The sequence below is a fragment of the Aspergillus fischeri genome, genomic scaffold (genome assembly GCF_000149645.3).
Source record: "Aspergillus fischeri NRRL 181 1099437636264 genomic scaffold, whole genome shotgun sequence".
In the NCBI taxonomy this organism is placed as follows: domain Eukaryota; kingdom Fungi; phylum Ascomycota; class Eurotiomycetes; order Eurotiales; family Aspergillaceae; genus Aspergillus; species Aspergillus fischeri.
In genome coordinates, this window is record NW_001509762.1 from 2,125,356 (window position 1) to 2,140,204 (window position 14,849).

Sequence of the window (14,849 nt, forward strand, 5' to 3'; positions counted from 1 at the left end):
GTCCTTCGGACAATGCTTTGGGTGCGTTGACCGGCGTCCACCTTTCAGTCTTCCCCTTTCCTCGTGGTTCATCGCAGTATGTGATGGCTTTCTCTTTGGTGGTGGGACATGGATTTGATACGATATGATGGATGTACATAGCTTTGTGGCACAGCTTGTGCTATGTCACTGTTATTTCTTTTGCATTTTCTTCCGCTATTCGACTGTTTCGGTTCATCATGAGGGTCTGTGACTTCTGTGCCTCTAGTCTGCGTTGGCAGTATTCGCAGACGGTGTATTCGGTGTTTTGGTGGCGCGAATGAATCCTTTTAAGCTCCAGTGTCCTTGTCCCCATGGTCTCAAACGTTCTAGGTCCACAACCACCATTACGGAGACAGTTCGAGCTAAGATTCCTGTCCTCGATTGAGGCACAATTGCAAGGTGGCACACGTAGCTCGGTGTGAGTTTGGCTCTGCAGACTGTACCTTACCCGAAAAAGGCTCCAGGATCTCCCGGACGCAATTGGTATGCAATTTGTCACCGTATCCACGACAATTGAGAAACACTATTAGCAAATGCATCCGATATGATCCAGTGATGAGATACCCCGCTCGCTGAACGGAGCTACCCTGCAACTTGACTCGAGGTGGAAGCACCAAGACAAGCATCCCATCACCGCTTTGGGTCAAGCTACACCACATTGCACACTATGCCCGATCAGGAATTGCGATCCGGCTCTCTTATCGCACTGATAGCAGCCATCATCTATCTAGTGGTCGAGGATGAGGTGTTGGTGCAATTATGCAGTCATGGTTGCGGTTTATAATTTGCTTTGTCCCCTGCTGGGGAGGATCTTTTCTCCCACTGTCTCAGTCAGGCATCTGGCACAGCCGTATCTTATATGAGGACATTGACAATCACCATATTCTTTTGTTATCATCCTAAACATCCTCGGTGCCATATAGTACGGTATGGTTCTAGAGCGCCTTCAGCAGCTGACCTACCAGGTCGGCGCCTCGTCGCCTCCACCTCATCCCTTTGATCCCCTGTCAACAAAAGAAATTGACACGGCAGTCGCCATCATCCGCAAGGAACATGGCAAGGTCAGTTTCAATGCGGTCACTCTGTATGAGCCGCGGAAGGCGGAGATGATGGCCTGGCTCGCAGATCCCAAGAATGCGCCTCGTCCTGCGCGTGCTGCCGACGTTGTTGCAATCGCGCCTGGCGGTAAGGTCTACGATGGCATTGTCGATCTGGATCAGATGAAGATCGTCTCGTGGAAGCATACGCCGGGTGTGCAGCCGCTTATCACGATGGAGGATTTGCAGGAGGTGGAGCATATTGTTCGGAAGGATCCCAAGGTTATCGAGCAGTGTGGGATTCTGGGGATTCCGAAGGAGGATATGCACAAAGTTTACTGCGATCGTGAGTTACTATTCCCTGATTTGACTTGTGGATTGAGTGTTTCTGATTTTAGTATAGCGTGGACTATTGGCTACGATGAGCGTTTTGGGAGTGACGTCCGTCTGCAGCAGGCGCTGATGTACTACCGGCCCCATGTTGATGACTCCCAGTACACCTTTCCTCTGGACTTTTGTCCGATCTACAACGCGGAGACTAAAGAGATCATCCACATCGATATCCCGCCAGTACGACGGCCCATCAGTAGGGCACCGCCAAACAACTACCACCCAGACGCAATTGAGCAGAATGGGGGCTACCGGACAGACATTAAGCCAATCCATATCACTCAGCCGGACGGCGTGTCTTTCAAGGTGGATGGACGTACCATCCAGTGGCAGAATTGGAGTATCCACGTTGGTTTCAACTACCGCGAAGGCATTGTGCTTAATAACATCACTTTCAACGACAAAGGAAATGTTCGACCAGTCTTCTACCGTCTCTCCTTGGCGGAGATGGTTGTACCATACGGCAATCCTGAGCATCCGCATCATCGCAAACATGCATTCGATTTGGGAGAGTACGGCGGTGGATACATGACCAACAGCTTGTCGCTCGGATGTGACTGCAAGGGTGCTATCCACTACATGGACGCTGCCTTTGTTAACCGTGCCGGTGCCAGCACCATCGTAAAGAACGCTATTTGCATTCACGAGGAAGATGCCGGTATCCTTTTCAAGCACACCGATTTCCGGGACGAGTCTATCATCGTCACCCGTGGACGCAAGCTGATCATCTCACACATTTTCACCGCCGCTAACTACGAGTACTGCGTTTACTGGGTCTTTCACCAAGACGGCACCGTTCAGCTTGATATCAAACTGACTGGTATTCTCAACACCTACGCCATGAACCCCGGTGAGGACACCAAGGGCTGGGGTACCGAGGTCTACCCCGGCGTCAACGCCCATAACCACCAGCACTTATTCTGTTTGCGTATCGATCCCAACATTGACGGTCCAAACAACACTGTCTTCCAGGTGGATGCAGAACGAGGCCCAGGAGAGGTCGGAAGCGCAGAGAACAAGTACGGCAACGCCTTTTACGCCAAGAAGACCAAATTCACCACACCCCTGGAGGCTATGTCGGATTACAACGGCGCCACCTCTAGAACCTGGGAGATGGCAAACACAAACAAGCTGAATCCCCACAGCAAAAAGCCGGTCTGCTACAAGCTCGTCAGCCGGGAGGTTCCCTCGCTGCTTCCCAAGGAGGGCGGGTTGGTTTGGAAGCGCGCCGGCTTTGCCAGACACGCTGTGCACGTCACCAAATGTAAGTATCCCTTGCGTCTCTGTGCCGTCAGCCAAACTAATAGTCTATGCCAGACTCCGATGACCAGGTACACCCTGCAGGTCGCCATGTCCCGCAGACTTCTGGTGAGCCCTCTGAAGGCCTACCAGCATGGATCGAATCGGCGGGCCCCAACTGCTCCATTGAGAACACGGATATTGTCCTCTGGCATACGTTTGGTCTCACTCACTTTCCGTCTCCTGAAGACTACCCCATCATGCCTGCGGAGCCAATGACTGTGCTCCTCCGCCCTCGAAACTTCTTCGCTCGCAATCCGGCGTTGGATGTCCCTCCTAGCTACGCGAGAACTCCTTCCCAGATAGCCGCGGGAGCAAATGCATGTTCCTGCAAGAAGAGTGATGGGTCCAGCGTCCAGGTCTGATGTATGATTTGCCAAAGGTTATGGTGGTTGCGTTGGTCGTTTGGGTTGCAGGGATGTCTGTTTGCTGCCTTTTGAGCGTCTTCGTCTGACTCTTTCGTCCACTTGTTTCTTCTTGTATATACCATGGTCCATTACAACTAGTTCATTGGTTTATGCTCATGCAGATGCGACAGATGTTATTGGTTCAATCTTATGACGCAGCCACCCGGTCATGCTATTCACCCCCAAAGATATCTGGCGGACAAGGAGAGTGAATATGTCTTCAGATTGTATGTACAAAGGAGACTACTGAATGAGGTCTGAGGCCATTCACTGCTGGGTATTCACTGCATCTTGGTTGCAGACTTCACTGGCATAAATATTCCCTTAGCCACCCCGTTCTCTGTCACTCATCGCATCCCTCTTCCATCCCCTGCCTTGCTATACACTGACAGTCGTCACTATATTTTGCGATGATGGCTTGTCTCTGAACCTCTCTCATCTTTGGCCTCGCAAACCTTCTGATTTGATTGCCTTTCAGAGTGATCAGATTCTATTGGTCTCCTAGTTCGTATACCATGAATCAGTTTCGATTGAGACTCGTCCCCATCCGTTTACCAGTCTCAATGCATGCAGCTCAACCCGTACGGTTATAACGTTCGGTCAGCCATCCCGTTATCGCCCTATCTGAAGTCTTCATCAACTTCTCGACCTTCCTCAGAACGGTGCAGGCATATCTCGAAACCTAAGCGGAGGGCTTACCTTCTCCCAGGCATTACTTTAGATATGTCAACCAGGGAACTGATGACCTCGGGGACTGCAACGAACATCGAACCAGCCATTGGTAGGACATTAATACACACACTGGGGTCATACGCTAATCAATCTGGCTCTAGAGAACAGGACAAAGAGCTACGATATGGTCGGTCGCCCCAGAATGGAGGTCAGGATCGAGGGCCCCGAGAAACATCCTCGGCCTTTACGAGAAGCAACTCATCTAGGGATGTATCCTCCGTTGCGAAATCAGGTCTGTATTTCTTCAATTTGCGGCAGAGCTCGGACTGATTTTAAAATGTTGCAGTACAACTTGCCCAATACATGGGCGATCTCAGGTTCCTTAACGGAACCTACGGTGATGCGTGGTCTCCCACAACATGGTTAGGGGACCACGAGCTGGATCTTCCTTCTGGAAGGAATGTGCTACGGGGATGCTCGATTGCCGATATGGCTTCATCGCGTATATGATTCTTTGGGTTTATTCCAAGACAATAGGTATTTACTCGTTTGAATTGCCGCATGACTAGGGCTAATATGACGGAAGGTCAAGTCAGTGGAGTTGACGCCTATAACTGCCAATATGGATTCATAACAACGTATCTGGGGTGTTGACTGAACCCCACCAAAGTCTTTTCCCAAAACACAGGTATCTATTCCCATTCTCATGAGTGCATGCAAAGACGCTTAGTCGATATCTAGGTCAACCCATGGTGTTGGAACGAAGTCCGGCTGCCGTGACGGATGCTTGACAGTCCCGCTTCTATTTGCCGTACTCTACAGTCTACACACAATTGCATGCACTTCGAATCCGAGAATATCGAGAACTGGGTATGGGTCCCGCAGCCTTCTCGCTGGTTCACAATTGATCACCTCAAGCACACTGCGGAGCGATCAGATCCGATTGCAGAGCACGCTTGTCTTCGAGAAGAATGAAATACTCGGAGCAAAGTCACGGAGGCATACAAGGCTTGACCAACGGACAACTCTCACCAATATTCATAGCGATAGTATTCTTGCAGTCAAAAAGAAATGTGAGTCGTCCATATTGATCCATGGAATCTTCATCTAATCCAGCATTCGATTAAGCAGACTTCAGCTTATGCCTCGATTCCTGCTCCCCTCTTGCTTGCGAATTATACTGTGAACGGCTCGAATACGTTCGAACAAGCAGGTACTGGTAGCCACAAGGGACAGACTATCCCATACGCTTTATAAAGATTATGCAAAATGGCGCATTTGCCGCATTGCTCGCGCCGAGGGTTGGTTCGGAGCCTGGGAACCGCCTCACGATGAGCAAAAAACACCACAAGACGAGAAGTCATGGAGAGTATGCAGCCAAGCCGAAAAACCAAGGAGTCAGCAGTTCCTTGAAAAGAACCAAATCCAGAAGCCTATTTCCCTTTGCCATTGAGTAACAGTCGTTGTCTAATGCCTCATGGTAGCTACTCGTACGACGCCTGCAGAGAACTTCCCATATCTCGCTGCGAACACACGCAGCTCTCTCATTTGCACTTCGCAAAGCTAGGGAGGTCTCATTGCCACAATAAGGCCTGGACGTTACCCCGAGCCCTAGTCTTCGGTGGCTGGCTCCAGACGATGGGATTCAGGCTTTCTAGGGACGGGTAAGGCTTTGACTTTGATGGGAATCGCAGCTGTTTGCCGCCTGCTAGGCATCCATAAAACTTAACTGGACCGTTCAAAACGGAAAGGAGATTTGCAACCGTCCCGGTCACAACTTCGTCCGGGTTGGAGAACATATTGCCCCCCGTGACCACCTCCCAATTATGTTCAAATAAAGTCACGGCATATCAGGTGGATGGGTCAGTGTACTATCCCTGTGTGCATGGTGGGGAGGAACATCGACGGCAGTGCATACTGCCTAAGTTTAGGATGCCACAACCTGGGTATGACGAGAACATCCCAGAGGGGCCTGTTGTGCGCGAGTAGCGCGTACGCATATTGAGTGACTCCGACTCGGGCGTCGACTTATTATCTTCTGGGGAGTACAACACCCAGCTGCAGTCTACCTCGTCGCCAACTTGAGAGAAGGCTACAGACCAACTGCGGAGAATACGTGCGAGCCATAGTTGCTCAGCACTTCTGGTCTCAGATCCAGTACGGCATCATCGCTGTGGCAGACATGTCCGGGTTTCCTAATTTGGACGCTGGCAGATGTACAGTTACTATCAATCAACCCGTCTGGTACCTACCAGGGAAACGATGGGGTCGGGGTTGGAGGGAGAAAGCTTGCGTCCTAAAAAAGTCTACTGGTCTACACGCCGTGCGTGGAAAATGACATAAGACTCACCATTCACGGGGCGCACGGTATGGGCCTGCTGTGTCTTTGCATCCCGTAGACACATCTAAGTGCCATTCTCACCAAGTCCCGTTCTCACGTCTCACTGGGACGAGAAAACGGGCAGGTGTGCATATTCTTCGCGCACTCGGAAAGTGAGGGTGCCATACCCTTAACAGGCGGAGACGAACGACAGTCCACTGTCAAGACCAGATTTATTGCTCTGAAGCGAAGGAAGGATGGATCTCTGTAGTCTATCTCCGAGGAACCTACTGGGTCCCGAGGAAGATGGCTTTACTATCTGGCGTTGCAAAGTTTGGTTTAAACATATTCGGGGTGGTGAGTTACTACCGCTTCTTCACTCGCAAGGCAAACCCTAACACTCAGGGCAGGCAAATGCGTATCATCCCGAACAACCATTAGTCGCGGAAGTTTTCAAGTCATCCTCGCTACTGAGGGGAAGGGAGCAGCACGCACGCAGCAACCCTGCCCTTCGTTCTACAAGTACTTCCTGGCAACGCTATGCCCTCTCCGCTCACGTTAAGAGTTCGAACTCATTTGGCCGGTCACAAATTCATGGACGGGAAGAACGAAGCCGCGCATGAACGAGCAGGATTGTTCACCCGCCTGCCGTAGCAATGTCTGATTTCGACGATAACTTCCCCAAGGGGATTGGACTCAGCAGTCAGTCCCAGCTCCCAATTGATCCCATCCTCTGTTCTTCACTTCGACTGCCGTCACCAGGACACACACGACCAGGAAGCAAACCGAGAAGACTCAGGAGAATGGATTGCAAACTCTCAAGTGCAAACTTTCTCCTAAGATTGTTGCCATGGTGCTTGGCGGAGACACATGGCAACTCCAGCCCATGGGTCACACAGCGAAAGAACAACCAGGATGGAACGAGTTCAGTTATCAGATGGAGACGTCCCTTGTTGTCGATTGATCCGCGCGAACCATCCCGTCGTGAAACTGACAGAATAACGCTGTTTCCCAAGCCACCCAACCAAGTGTCGCGCCGTTTTTGAGCAAACGCATTTACAAGGACGAAATGCGCTCTCAACCTGTGACCGACTCCCTGAGGGTTAACCCTTATTGGGACAAAATGGTACGCAACGTTTTCCAACACGCTCGGACAGATCTCGATACCGGGCATTCGTTCTCAGACTGATGAGAATGTTATTGCAGCAACGCTCATTGCGGGTGAATCCATATATTCTTTTCATGGAGTGAATCTACAATACGAACAGGTATAAGTTGCCTCTCCTGGATATGGCTGCACGGAGTCAAACAAAACATCCTATCATGGGGTCTTGCATTCGTCAGTAATGAAGGCCCCAAGCGACAGAAGGGCAACAAGCAGATCAAATTCTCACCCCCAAGCACCTCTCAGCCACAGCAAGGAAGGATTCCTAGCTGGCCTACACTGGTAATCCAAACCAGAGTGAGCGCATGCATCCAAGCTGGAGCCGGACGCGAAATGGTGGTTCGAGAATTCCTAGGGTGACGTCCGTATTGTCATCTTGATAGTCGTAGAACCGACATACGTCAAATTTGAAAAATGGCAGCATGGCAGCTTGTGCCGCTGAATGTTCCAAGGCCTGTCACACGAGTCTACATCCCTCCCGAATCCGGTGTTGCTGGATTGCCATTTTCGGATAGCGGAAATCTTGAACGCGAGCGGAATGAGCGAGTTTATAGACCGCGAGATTCGTGATTGGGAAACCCTAAAAGGTGGCCCCGACGCCTACCAGCTGCGACCGGACGGTTCCACAGATGTTACTCGCTACCTGAACGCCGGCTTGTGGCAGCATGTGGCAGTCTGAAAACGTGTTGTTTTTCCTCCTTCTGTACGATGGGGAGCCGTGCACTTAGCGAAGGTGCTTATGTCTTCGGCAATTGTCCATCCAGACCTCCGGGAACTACCCTCATTACTAAGAACACCATGGAGCTATTGAGCATCAAAGTGAGGTTCTTGGGGAGTCCAAGTCCTCGAAGAACTATACCTTGGTGTCATCGAGTGTGGTCAAGTCGCTTGCATCCGGCAGCGACTCTGGTCCCGAAGAGGCATGGCATTGGGATTGGGTACGGAATTCCCATATAAGACGTTCGTTCACGACCTCGAAGGCAGTGTACCACGCCTTGCCTGCACCTGGAGGCTCGTTGCTTCAATTTTGATTTGTGCCAAGGGACATCGCGAGCTTCGACGATTCGGATATGTCATGTGGGACCAGCAGGTCTCGAGCAGTGACAGTGCGCTTTTTCCAGGCCCCTCTGCAAGATGATGAGACTAAGGTCGCAGACGCTCTGTCATGAACTACCAGCATGAATGGTACAAGAGCAGAGACATTACCCTCGTCACCCCTTACACCGCTCAACTAGTAAGGATTCTTCCGAATGGCGCAGTTGGAGATCCTCAGTCCAGAAGATGTTCCAAATGTGTCAACTACGAACTCGGTGTAGGGCAAAGAGTCAAGGCTTGCAGCCTGTACGAATTCCTTCCTTTACCTGGCTTAAGATTGCTTTGAACAGAACATGTAGCTTCTTGTCGCCCTCGAGATGTTCTCTTCTTCTCTTTCTGGTATTCCGCATTCGCTTATCCTACCACGGTTTGTGGTCGACATTGAGAAGAGTCAACCGGAAATTACCGATGAACGCATATCCGCTTCCCCGACAAGATAATATACTGAAAAAGTATGCACCTTTCACTGCTTGGGTCTGCATCACTGCCGTCGACCAGGCTTCCTATTGGCACTGAGCGACGAGTATGTGTACGTACTTGAGAATCTCCGTTGGAATTGCGGCCTTCTGTGTCCCGCATGGTATGTGGATTTTATCTACCCTGATTAGATTCAAGCTAATATGTAACTAGGAATGTCTTCAGCCGGAGGAGCACGCCTGCTTCGACTCGGGGCAAGGCAAATCGCACGATGCAGTTCGACAACATGTGCAGATCAGCTACAGACGTACATCAGCATGCAGGACGGGACACATCACACATTGAGTGAAGGAGATGTCAACAGAGCCTGGAACTCTATATTGCACAATTGGAAGAGCTAAATCCTCTCGATGAACTCCTTTCTGATGGCCCACAGGAAGACGCTTCCATCAAAGCTGCCAAAAGGAGCCACGGTCAAGCAAGTGTTGCAAGCCAAGATGGCCCTCAGTGAAGACCCTGATGGCATCCCTGAGGAGACTGAAACTGACGAACCTCATGGTTACCTTGAGGTGACTGAGGATCAGCTCGAAGAAGCAGTAAATGCTATCGACCAAGTCCATAGGAAGACGCCGCCATCAAAGCTGCCAAAGAAGCCAAGGTCAAGCGAGTGTTGCTAGTAGAAACGGATATTGCTGAAGACCTTGATTGTCTTCTTGAGATGGACGAAAAGCCTTCGGAAAAGGCCAATGGAGGTCTTTGGAGTCTGGAACTCCATATTGAACTGGGTTTCTGACCCGGTTAATGGGTTCATCACGCACCCCACGCTATGCACACGCAATACGGGGGAGAGATGGGATTTTTCCGACTCTCATACCATGAGGGTAGCCGGAGGGACTCGCCAGTCCTTCCTAATCACTCAATGCATGCCGCGGGAATGGACTCTGGAACTCCATTCTGAACTGGGTGTTTGACCCAGTGAACGGCTATATCACTTGCGCGAGTCGACTTTTCTTCGTCGTTCCCAAGACGCTCCCGCCGAGTCCCTCTCTCTTCCTTCTACGAAGGGCAAAAAACGGTCGACCCCATCGGTAGATACCACCCCTTCAAAACGGCGACGTCGTGGCCATCCCATGGATGATAGCGTTCTTGCGTGGCCAATTTCGACTAGCGATTTCGAAAATCTAGAGCGACTACGATCGATCCATCAGGATCTAGCGAGGTTCACCAAGATCGTATGAAATCAGATCGAAGCTTTAGAGGCTATCGAAGTGGAGGAAGACGAAGAGGTAGAAGAGGTTGATGAGAACGAGAAGGCATACTGGAACCAAGTTCTTCTGGATCAGGGTAGTCACCGAGTTGATTTCCAGGACGCCGTCGATTCGACGCAAGTTCATTCGCTTGTTTAGTATGGGCCACCATGCATGACGATATAATTAATCATCCTAGTGCTACGATCAACACAACTGGAAGTCGAGAGAGAAAAAAAACTCTTGACCGACCCAAGGCCGCGAAAGAAAGTCTGGAAACTGCACACAACCACTGGCAATGCATCCCGAGCTGGAGCAGCCAGGGGCTTTTCAGATTTCAATACCCCGGAGGTAGCTGGATGAACACGCTGTTCCTTTCTCATTACGCAATGCAAGGGCAGAAGGCGAAGGGCAGAATGTAGTTTGGTTGGATGGGGCAGACCAGCTCCTCAGATACCTCAGCATGCAGCATGGAAGCAGCCGCGCCTCTCGACGCCCCGCGTATGGAATCCTCGCAATCGGAAGAAGAGTGCGCTTCTTCCAGTATGATCGTGCCACAGACCGAATCAGAGACTGCCGTCCAGGCAGTGGTCTGGGCGCTATGTTACGGAGGTAAAGAGCGTTATCCGCTCGAGCAGGAGGCTGCCTGGGTCCTGAATATTCAAAGACGGATGCTCAACAATCACTAACGCCTTTGTCGTCCTGTACTCGCGGACCACCTTTATTCCCCCGAGCAGGCCCCGGCTACCACCGTGGCCTTGCTTTGCTGCGCTTTCATCGCTATTCAAAAGGCAAGACTCCGAAAGGGTCAGTCTATTTCGAACAACACAACAAATGTCAGGGTGGTTATTCTTCATGTTGACCATCTATGTATCCATTTATGGTGCACCTTTCAGTTGCTGCCATACAGTCTCTGCTCTACCCGGCGGAATTCAGCCGGCAAGAATTAAAGGAAGAAAATCAAGGGACCTTCCCCATCTTTGATGAGCCCTAGCGAGTCCGACTCCTTGAACTGCAGAGAAGCTCAAGATGGCATTTTGCGCGCTTGCAGTCCTTATCAAGAGTCAATTTGACATTTGGCGCAGCCGCCAGATTGTCAGAGCAGAACCTCAATGGGAACAACCTTCTACCTGTTCGTCTATATTCGTCATTCACGACACCAGGTGAAACTGACTTTTGGACATTGATGGCGCCGACTAATCTATTCCCATAGCAGCGAATGGACCGGCTCGCTCATCTTCCAAAGGTCTAACATTTCTTTATGAACAGCAAAGACAGGAAACTCCTACTGTTCGCGCGACACCTTGCAATCAATCTCTCGGCTGATCTGCAGAGTCGAAAGCACGTGCATTCCGTTCGAATGCGAGATGGATAGAAAACACTTCGGAAGAAAGCACAAAACAAACGCAAACGCGAAGAAGCGAAGATGCTTCGGACGCTTCAGCTCACCCCAGGCCCTCACACCACGATGACGATGAGCACCCATGAAGGAGGGGGTGGGGAAATTCACTTCCGTCCAGTTGGTAAAATGAAAATACAACCACTCTGTGGCCCAGATGTCAGCCACATCGCTCGCGCTGTTTTCAAGCACCCATCATCTATATGGATACGCCGGCTCGCAGAGCTAGGAATCGAGACCGTCGTAAAGAAATGACTCTCTTGCTCTATGAACAGATGGGCATCTAGAGCGGCAACGCAACTGTGGAACAGGGGTCACCAATTCTATTCGACCCACGAACGAACAAGGCTTCTGATGAGAGCTTCGCTGACGTTCCGGCGGTCAGACCCAGTTTTGCACAGTCAAGTAGCATCTAGTACCCGGCCATCCACACTGCTCTGTATTCTTCAACTCGTTCGTTACTATCTTGGTCAGTCCTTGTCATCATCAATGGCTATCACAATCCCAAATTGTGAGGGTGCGATAGCAGTGGCGCAAAGAGAAGTTCCCTTTGCTTTAAACAAGATTCAGCAGAGGCTTGTTAGGTTGCTTAATACTTGTTGTGGGATTGAATAGGCCTCAAGAAATGACGTTGATGTGACTAAGGAGATTATTCCGAAGCCCATCAGCTCTAAGGCTGAGGCGGAGGCTGAGGTAGAACTTCTACCGAGGAAGCCGATGAAGTCGAGGAAGCCTATGTCGATGGGTTTCGATAAATGGACGACGTCTACGGTTTCCTTTGTTATTTCTTTTGGATCGATATGTACTTGGCTCGACCCCATCGAAGAAACGTCGCCGCAACCCTTTAGATGGGGCCGTTCTTCCTTGGCCTGTGGCTATGATTGATTTCGAAGATCTTGATCGTCTTCGCCTGATCCGATCTGATCTGTCCCGTTTCGAGAAGGTCGTTGGCAGCCTTCCTCAAATCCAGCGTCAAGTTGACGGCTTCACCTTCAAATCCTGAGACATTTCCTTCGCATTTATATTGATGGCTTCATGTTGCGAAGCGAGACGCTTGACGAATACAAACAGCATTTCCTGGGTTTCTACATTTCCTACAAGCCATTTTTCAACATTATAGAGGGTCAAAGAGAATGAACATGTGATCCTCGGAGACTACCACTGAGTCGATCCTCTTCCCCGAGATTCCGGGTTGGGAGTCGCTCAAGCTTCTTCTAGAAACAGATACCTCTTCTTAATCGACTTCAGCAACGCTCGTCACCCAATATGCAAAGGGCGAGAGTGCCGAGGTTATTGGTGGACACGCTTGGCTGATGCAAAAGACATCATTCTGAGACTGTCAGGCATGGAGGGGTGAGTTTCCATCAGCTTGTATCTTTCGTGGGTATTCATGGCTGTTTAGGAAGTCGAGACAGCGATCAACGCTGTGCTCAATATTCCTGGCATAACCTGGACAGCCGCTCAGCAAGAAGTATCAAGGTCGCTCCTCGAGTGGCCAGACCGTCTTCTGCTTATACAAGGCTTTCCAGGCACGGGTAAAACTTTGACTTTGATGGGAATCGTGGCTGGTTGCCGTCTGCTAGGAATTCACGTCATCTACACCACTCCACGCACATAAGTTTATGCAACTAACTCATATGTCTATGGACATCTTACGTGTTTACATGCGAGTTTCAAAAGCTAGGGCTTGCCAAACCCACGGAAGGGAGACAAGGAAGATAGCCACTGAAGACGAAGAGCAAAACTTTACCCGATCGGACCTAATGCCGCAAAGCGCTGTCGAAGGCCGGAAATTGGACGATCAGTGACTCTGCGTATAGAATCATGGTTACCACACGTTCCGCTCGCCGTGCTCGTGGTCATCGGGGCCGTCCCGCTGGTCGCGGACGTGCCGCACCACCTCTACGACCAGACGAGGACTCATCCCAATGAATGTGTCCTCTAAAAGCCAGGTTCTGATCTCTCCGCTCGTCAACAATATGAATGAGGATCACTTCGCTCAGACATACGGTGCCCCATCTGAATCTTTGGAGAGCCATGTGATCCATCTCGCCATGAATGAAGAAAGGACACTCAATACTTGCTAGAGCATGACTGCATGCCACTGTGATGATCTCGCAAGTGACGGCCCTTCATCTGTTCGTCGCCAGAGCCAACTACAACAGCCGTCTCGAGCTCATCTCGGTTCGGAACTCGCGTTGGTCGAACTGGCTCTTGGTAAATGAACTCGAATACTAACAGGGGATCGGTGTACAGGGCCTGGGCCGTCTATTCCGAGGGATATCTGGACACGTAGCTCCCCAGGCTGTTCGTGCCCTAACAGCAAAAAACGAGAGACCCTCCAAACGAAGGAGTTCGAGGCAAACAAGAAGAACTCTATGCCACATTCGTCAGCATTGAACACCTTTGGCGCTGCTTAAACTGCACCCCATAAAGAGCTTAGCCAGTGTTTTTCACCAATGACCCTTCCGACTCCGTTTATTGAATGTGGCTGGAGTGAGAGCTGGCGATGTACTCCGCTGCATTTGTATCTCGTAACAAGTTGCTGCAAGGGAACGATTTCAAAATTCCGGTGAAGATCATGGAAAAGTCAATGGAATTTGTGTCTACCTTCTACAGAGGTCTTACCCACTCCCCGCCTTGCCGTGCCAGCCCTGCTTCAAAGACGCCATGAGAGAGGGCAAGGAGTGCGACTGTGTCCGTGACGCTTCCTTCAGGAAGTGTCGTCGTTGCCAAAAGCATGGCAAACCTTGTTTGAAGATTCCGTTGCAGGTGCGTCGCCGGGCAGCCGCCTTCGCCGCGACGGCTCCGGCCGATCGCGACAAGGAGGCCTGCAAGTTGTTCAATGAGGAGTTGAAAGTCGTTACGGGTTTCTTGGAGGACCAGGAGGTTCCCCACTTGTTGCGGTCCCTAAACCGCAACATCTTTCGCCTCCTCGGCGTTGTGAGTGCTGTTGCCGGGCTTCCCGTTCCTGCTCCGGAGGAGGAGATCGAGTTGGAGATGTACGAGGGTGCGGTGGATGATAAGTAGTGTTTTCTGTACATAGTCGAGAATGGAAGGCCGCCGCTGGTTCGGCGAGGATCCTGCGAGTCGAGGTATGGTCTGGCGGACAATATATCATCTCGCTTCACAGCGATCCGAAACAGATGCACCTGTCGGCCATACTTGCTTGACAACATCACACGACGTGGTCTTATCCATGCAACTAACATTGAAGGCTGGTGCTCAGCACTTGAGAAACACTTCAGATTACCACCAAGTCAAGCCACGCAACGAACCTACATGTTACCAGCGAGGCAAATGTCAAACTTGCAGAAGCTCAAAGGACTATCACACTTGCCGCGCAAATACATTTCCTTCAACGTAGTATAGAGATACTA

General features: G+C 50.7%; 3 protein-coding genes across 3 annotated transcripts; all 3 read left to right on the top strand.

Moving 5' to 3' along the window:
- Window positions 1-950: 950 nt before the first annotated feature.
- On the top strand, window positions 951-3,112 carry NFIA_079900 (peroxisomal copper amine oxidase; the record flags this gene model as incomplete). The annotated part of the gene is made up of 3 exons (XM_001259944.1): window positions 951-1,404; window positions 1,462-2,712; window positions 2,766-3,112. 3 exons carry the CDS (start codon window positions 951-953, stop codon window positions 3,110-3,112), a joined length of 2,052 nt encoding a protein of 683 aa, XP_001259945.1.
- Window positions 3,113-9,233: 6,121 nt separating this feature from the next.
- Window positions 9,234-9,616, top strand: NFIA_079910 (uncharacterized protein; the record flags this gene model as incomplete). The annotated part of the gene is made up of 2 exons (XM_001259945.1): window positions 9,234-9,392; window positions 9,446-9,616. The coding sequence occupies 2 exons, from the start codon at window positions 9,234-9,236 to the stop codon at window positions 9,614-9,616; spliced, it is 330 nt and encodes a 109-aa protein (XP_001259946.1).
- A 3,962-nt stretch (window positions 9,617-13,578) lies between these two features.
- Window positions 13,579-14,499, top strand: NFIA_079920 (uncharacterized protein; the record flags this gene model as incomplete). Its single annotated transcript, XM_001259946.1, has 2 exons — window positions 13,579-13,686; window positions 14,089-14,499. The coding sequence occupies 2 exons, from the start codon at window positions 13,579-13,581 to the stop codon at window positions 14,497-14,499; spliced, it is 519 nt and encodes a 172-aa protein (XP_001259947.1).
- Between the last annotated feature and the right edge of the window lie 350 nt (window positions 14,500-14,849).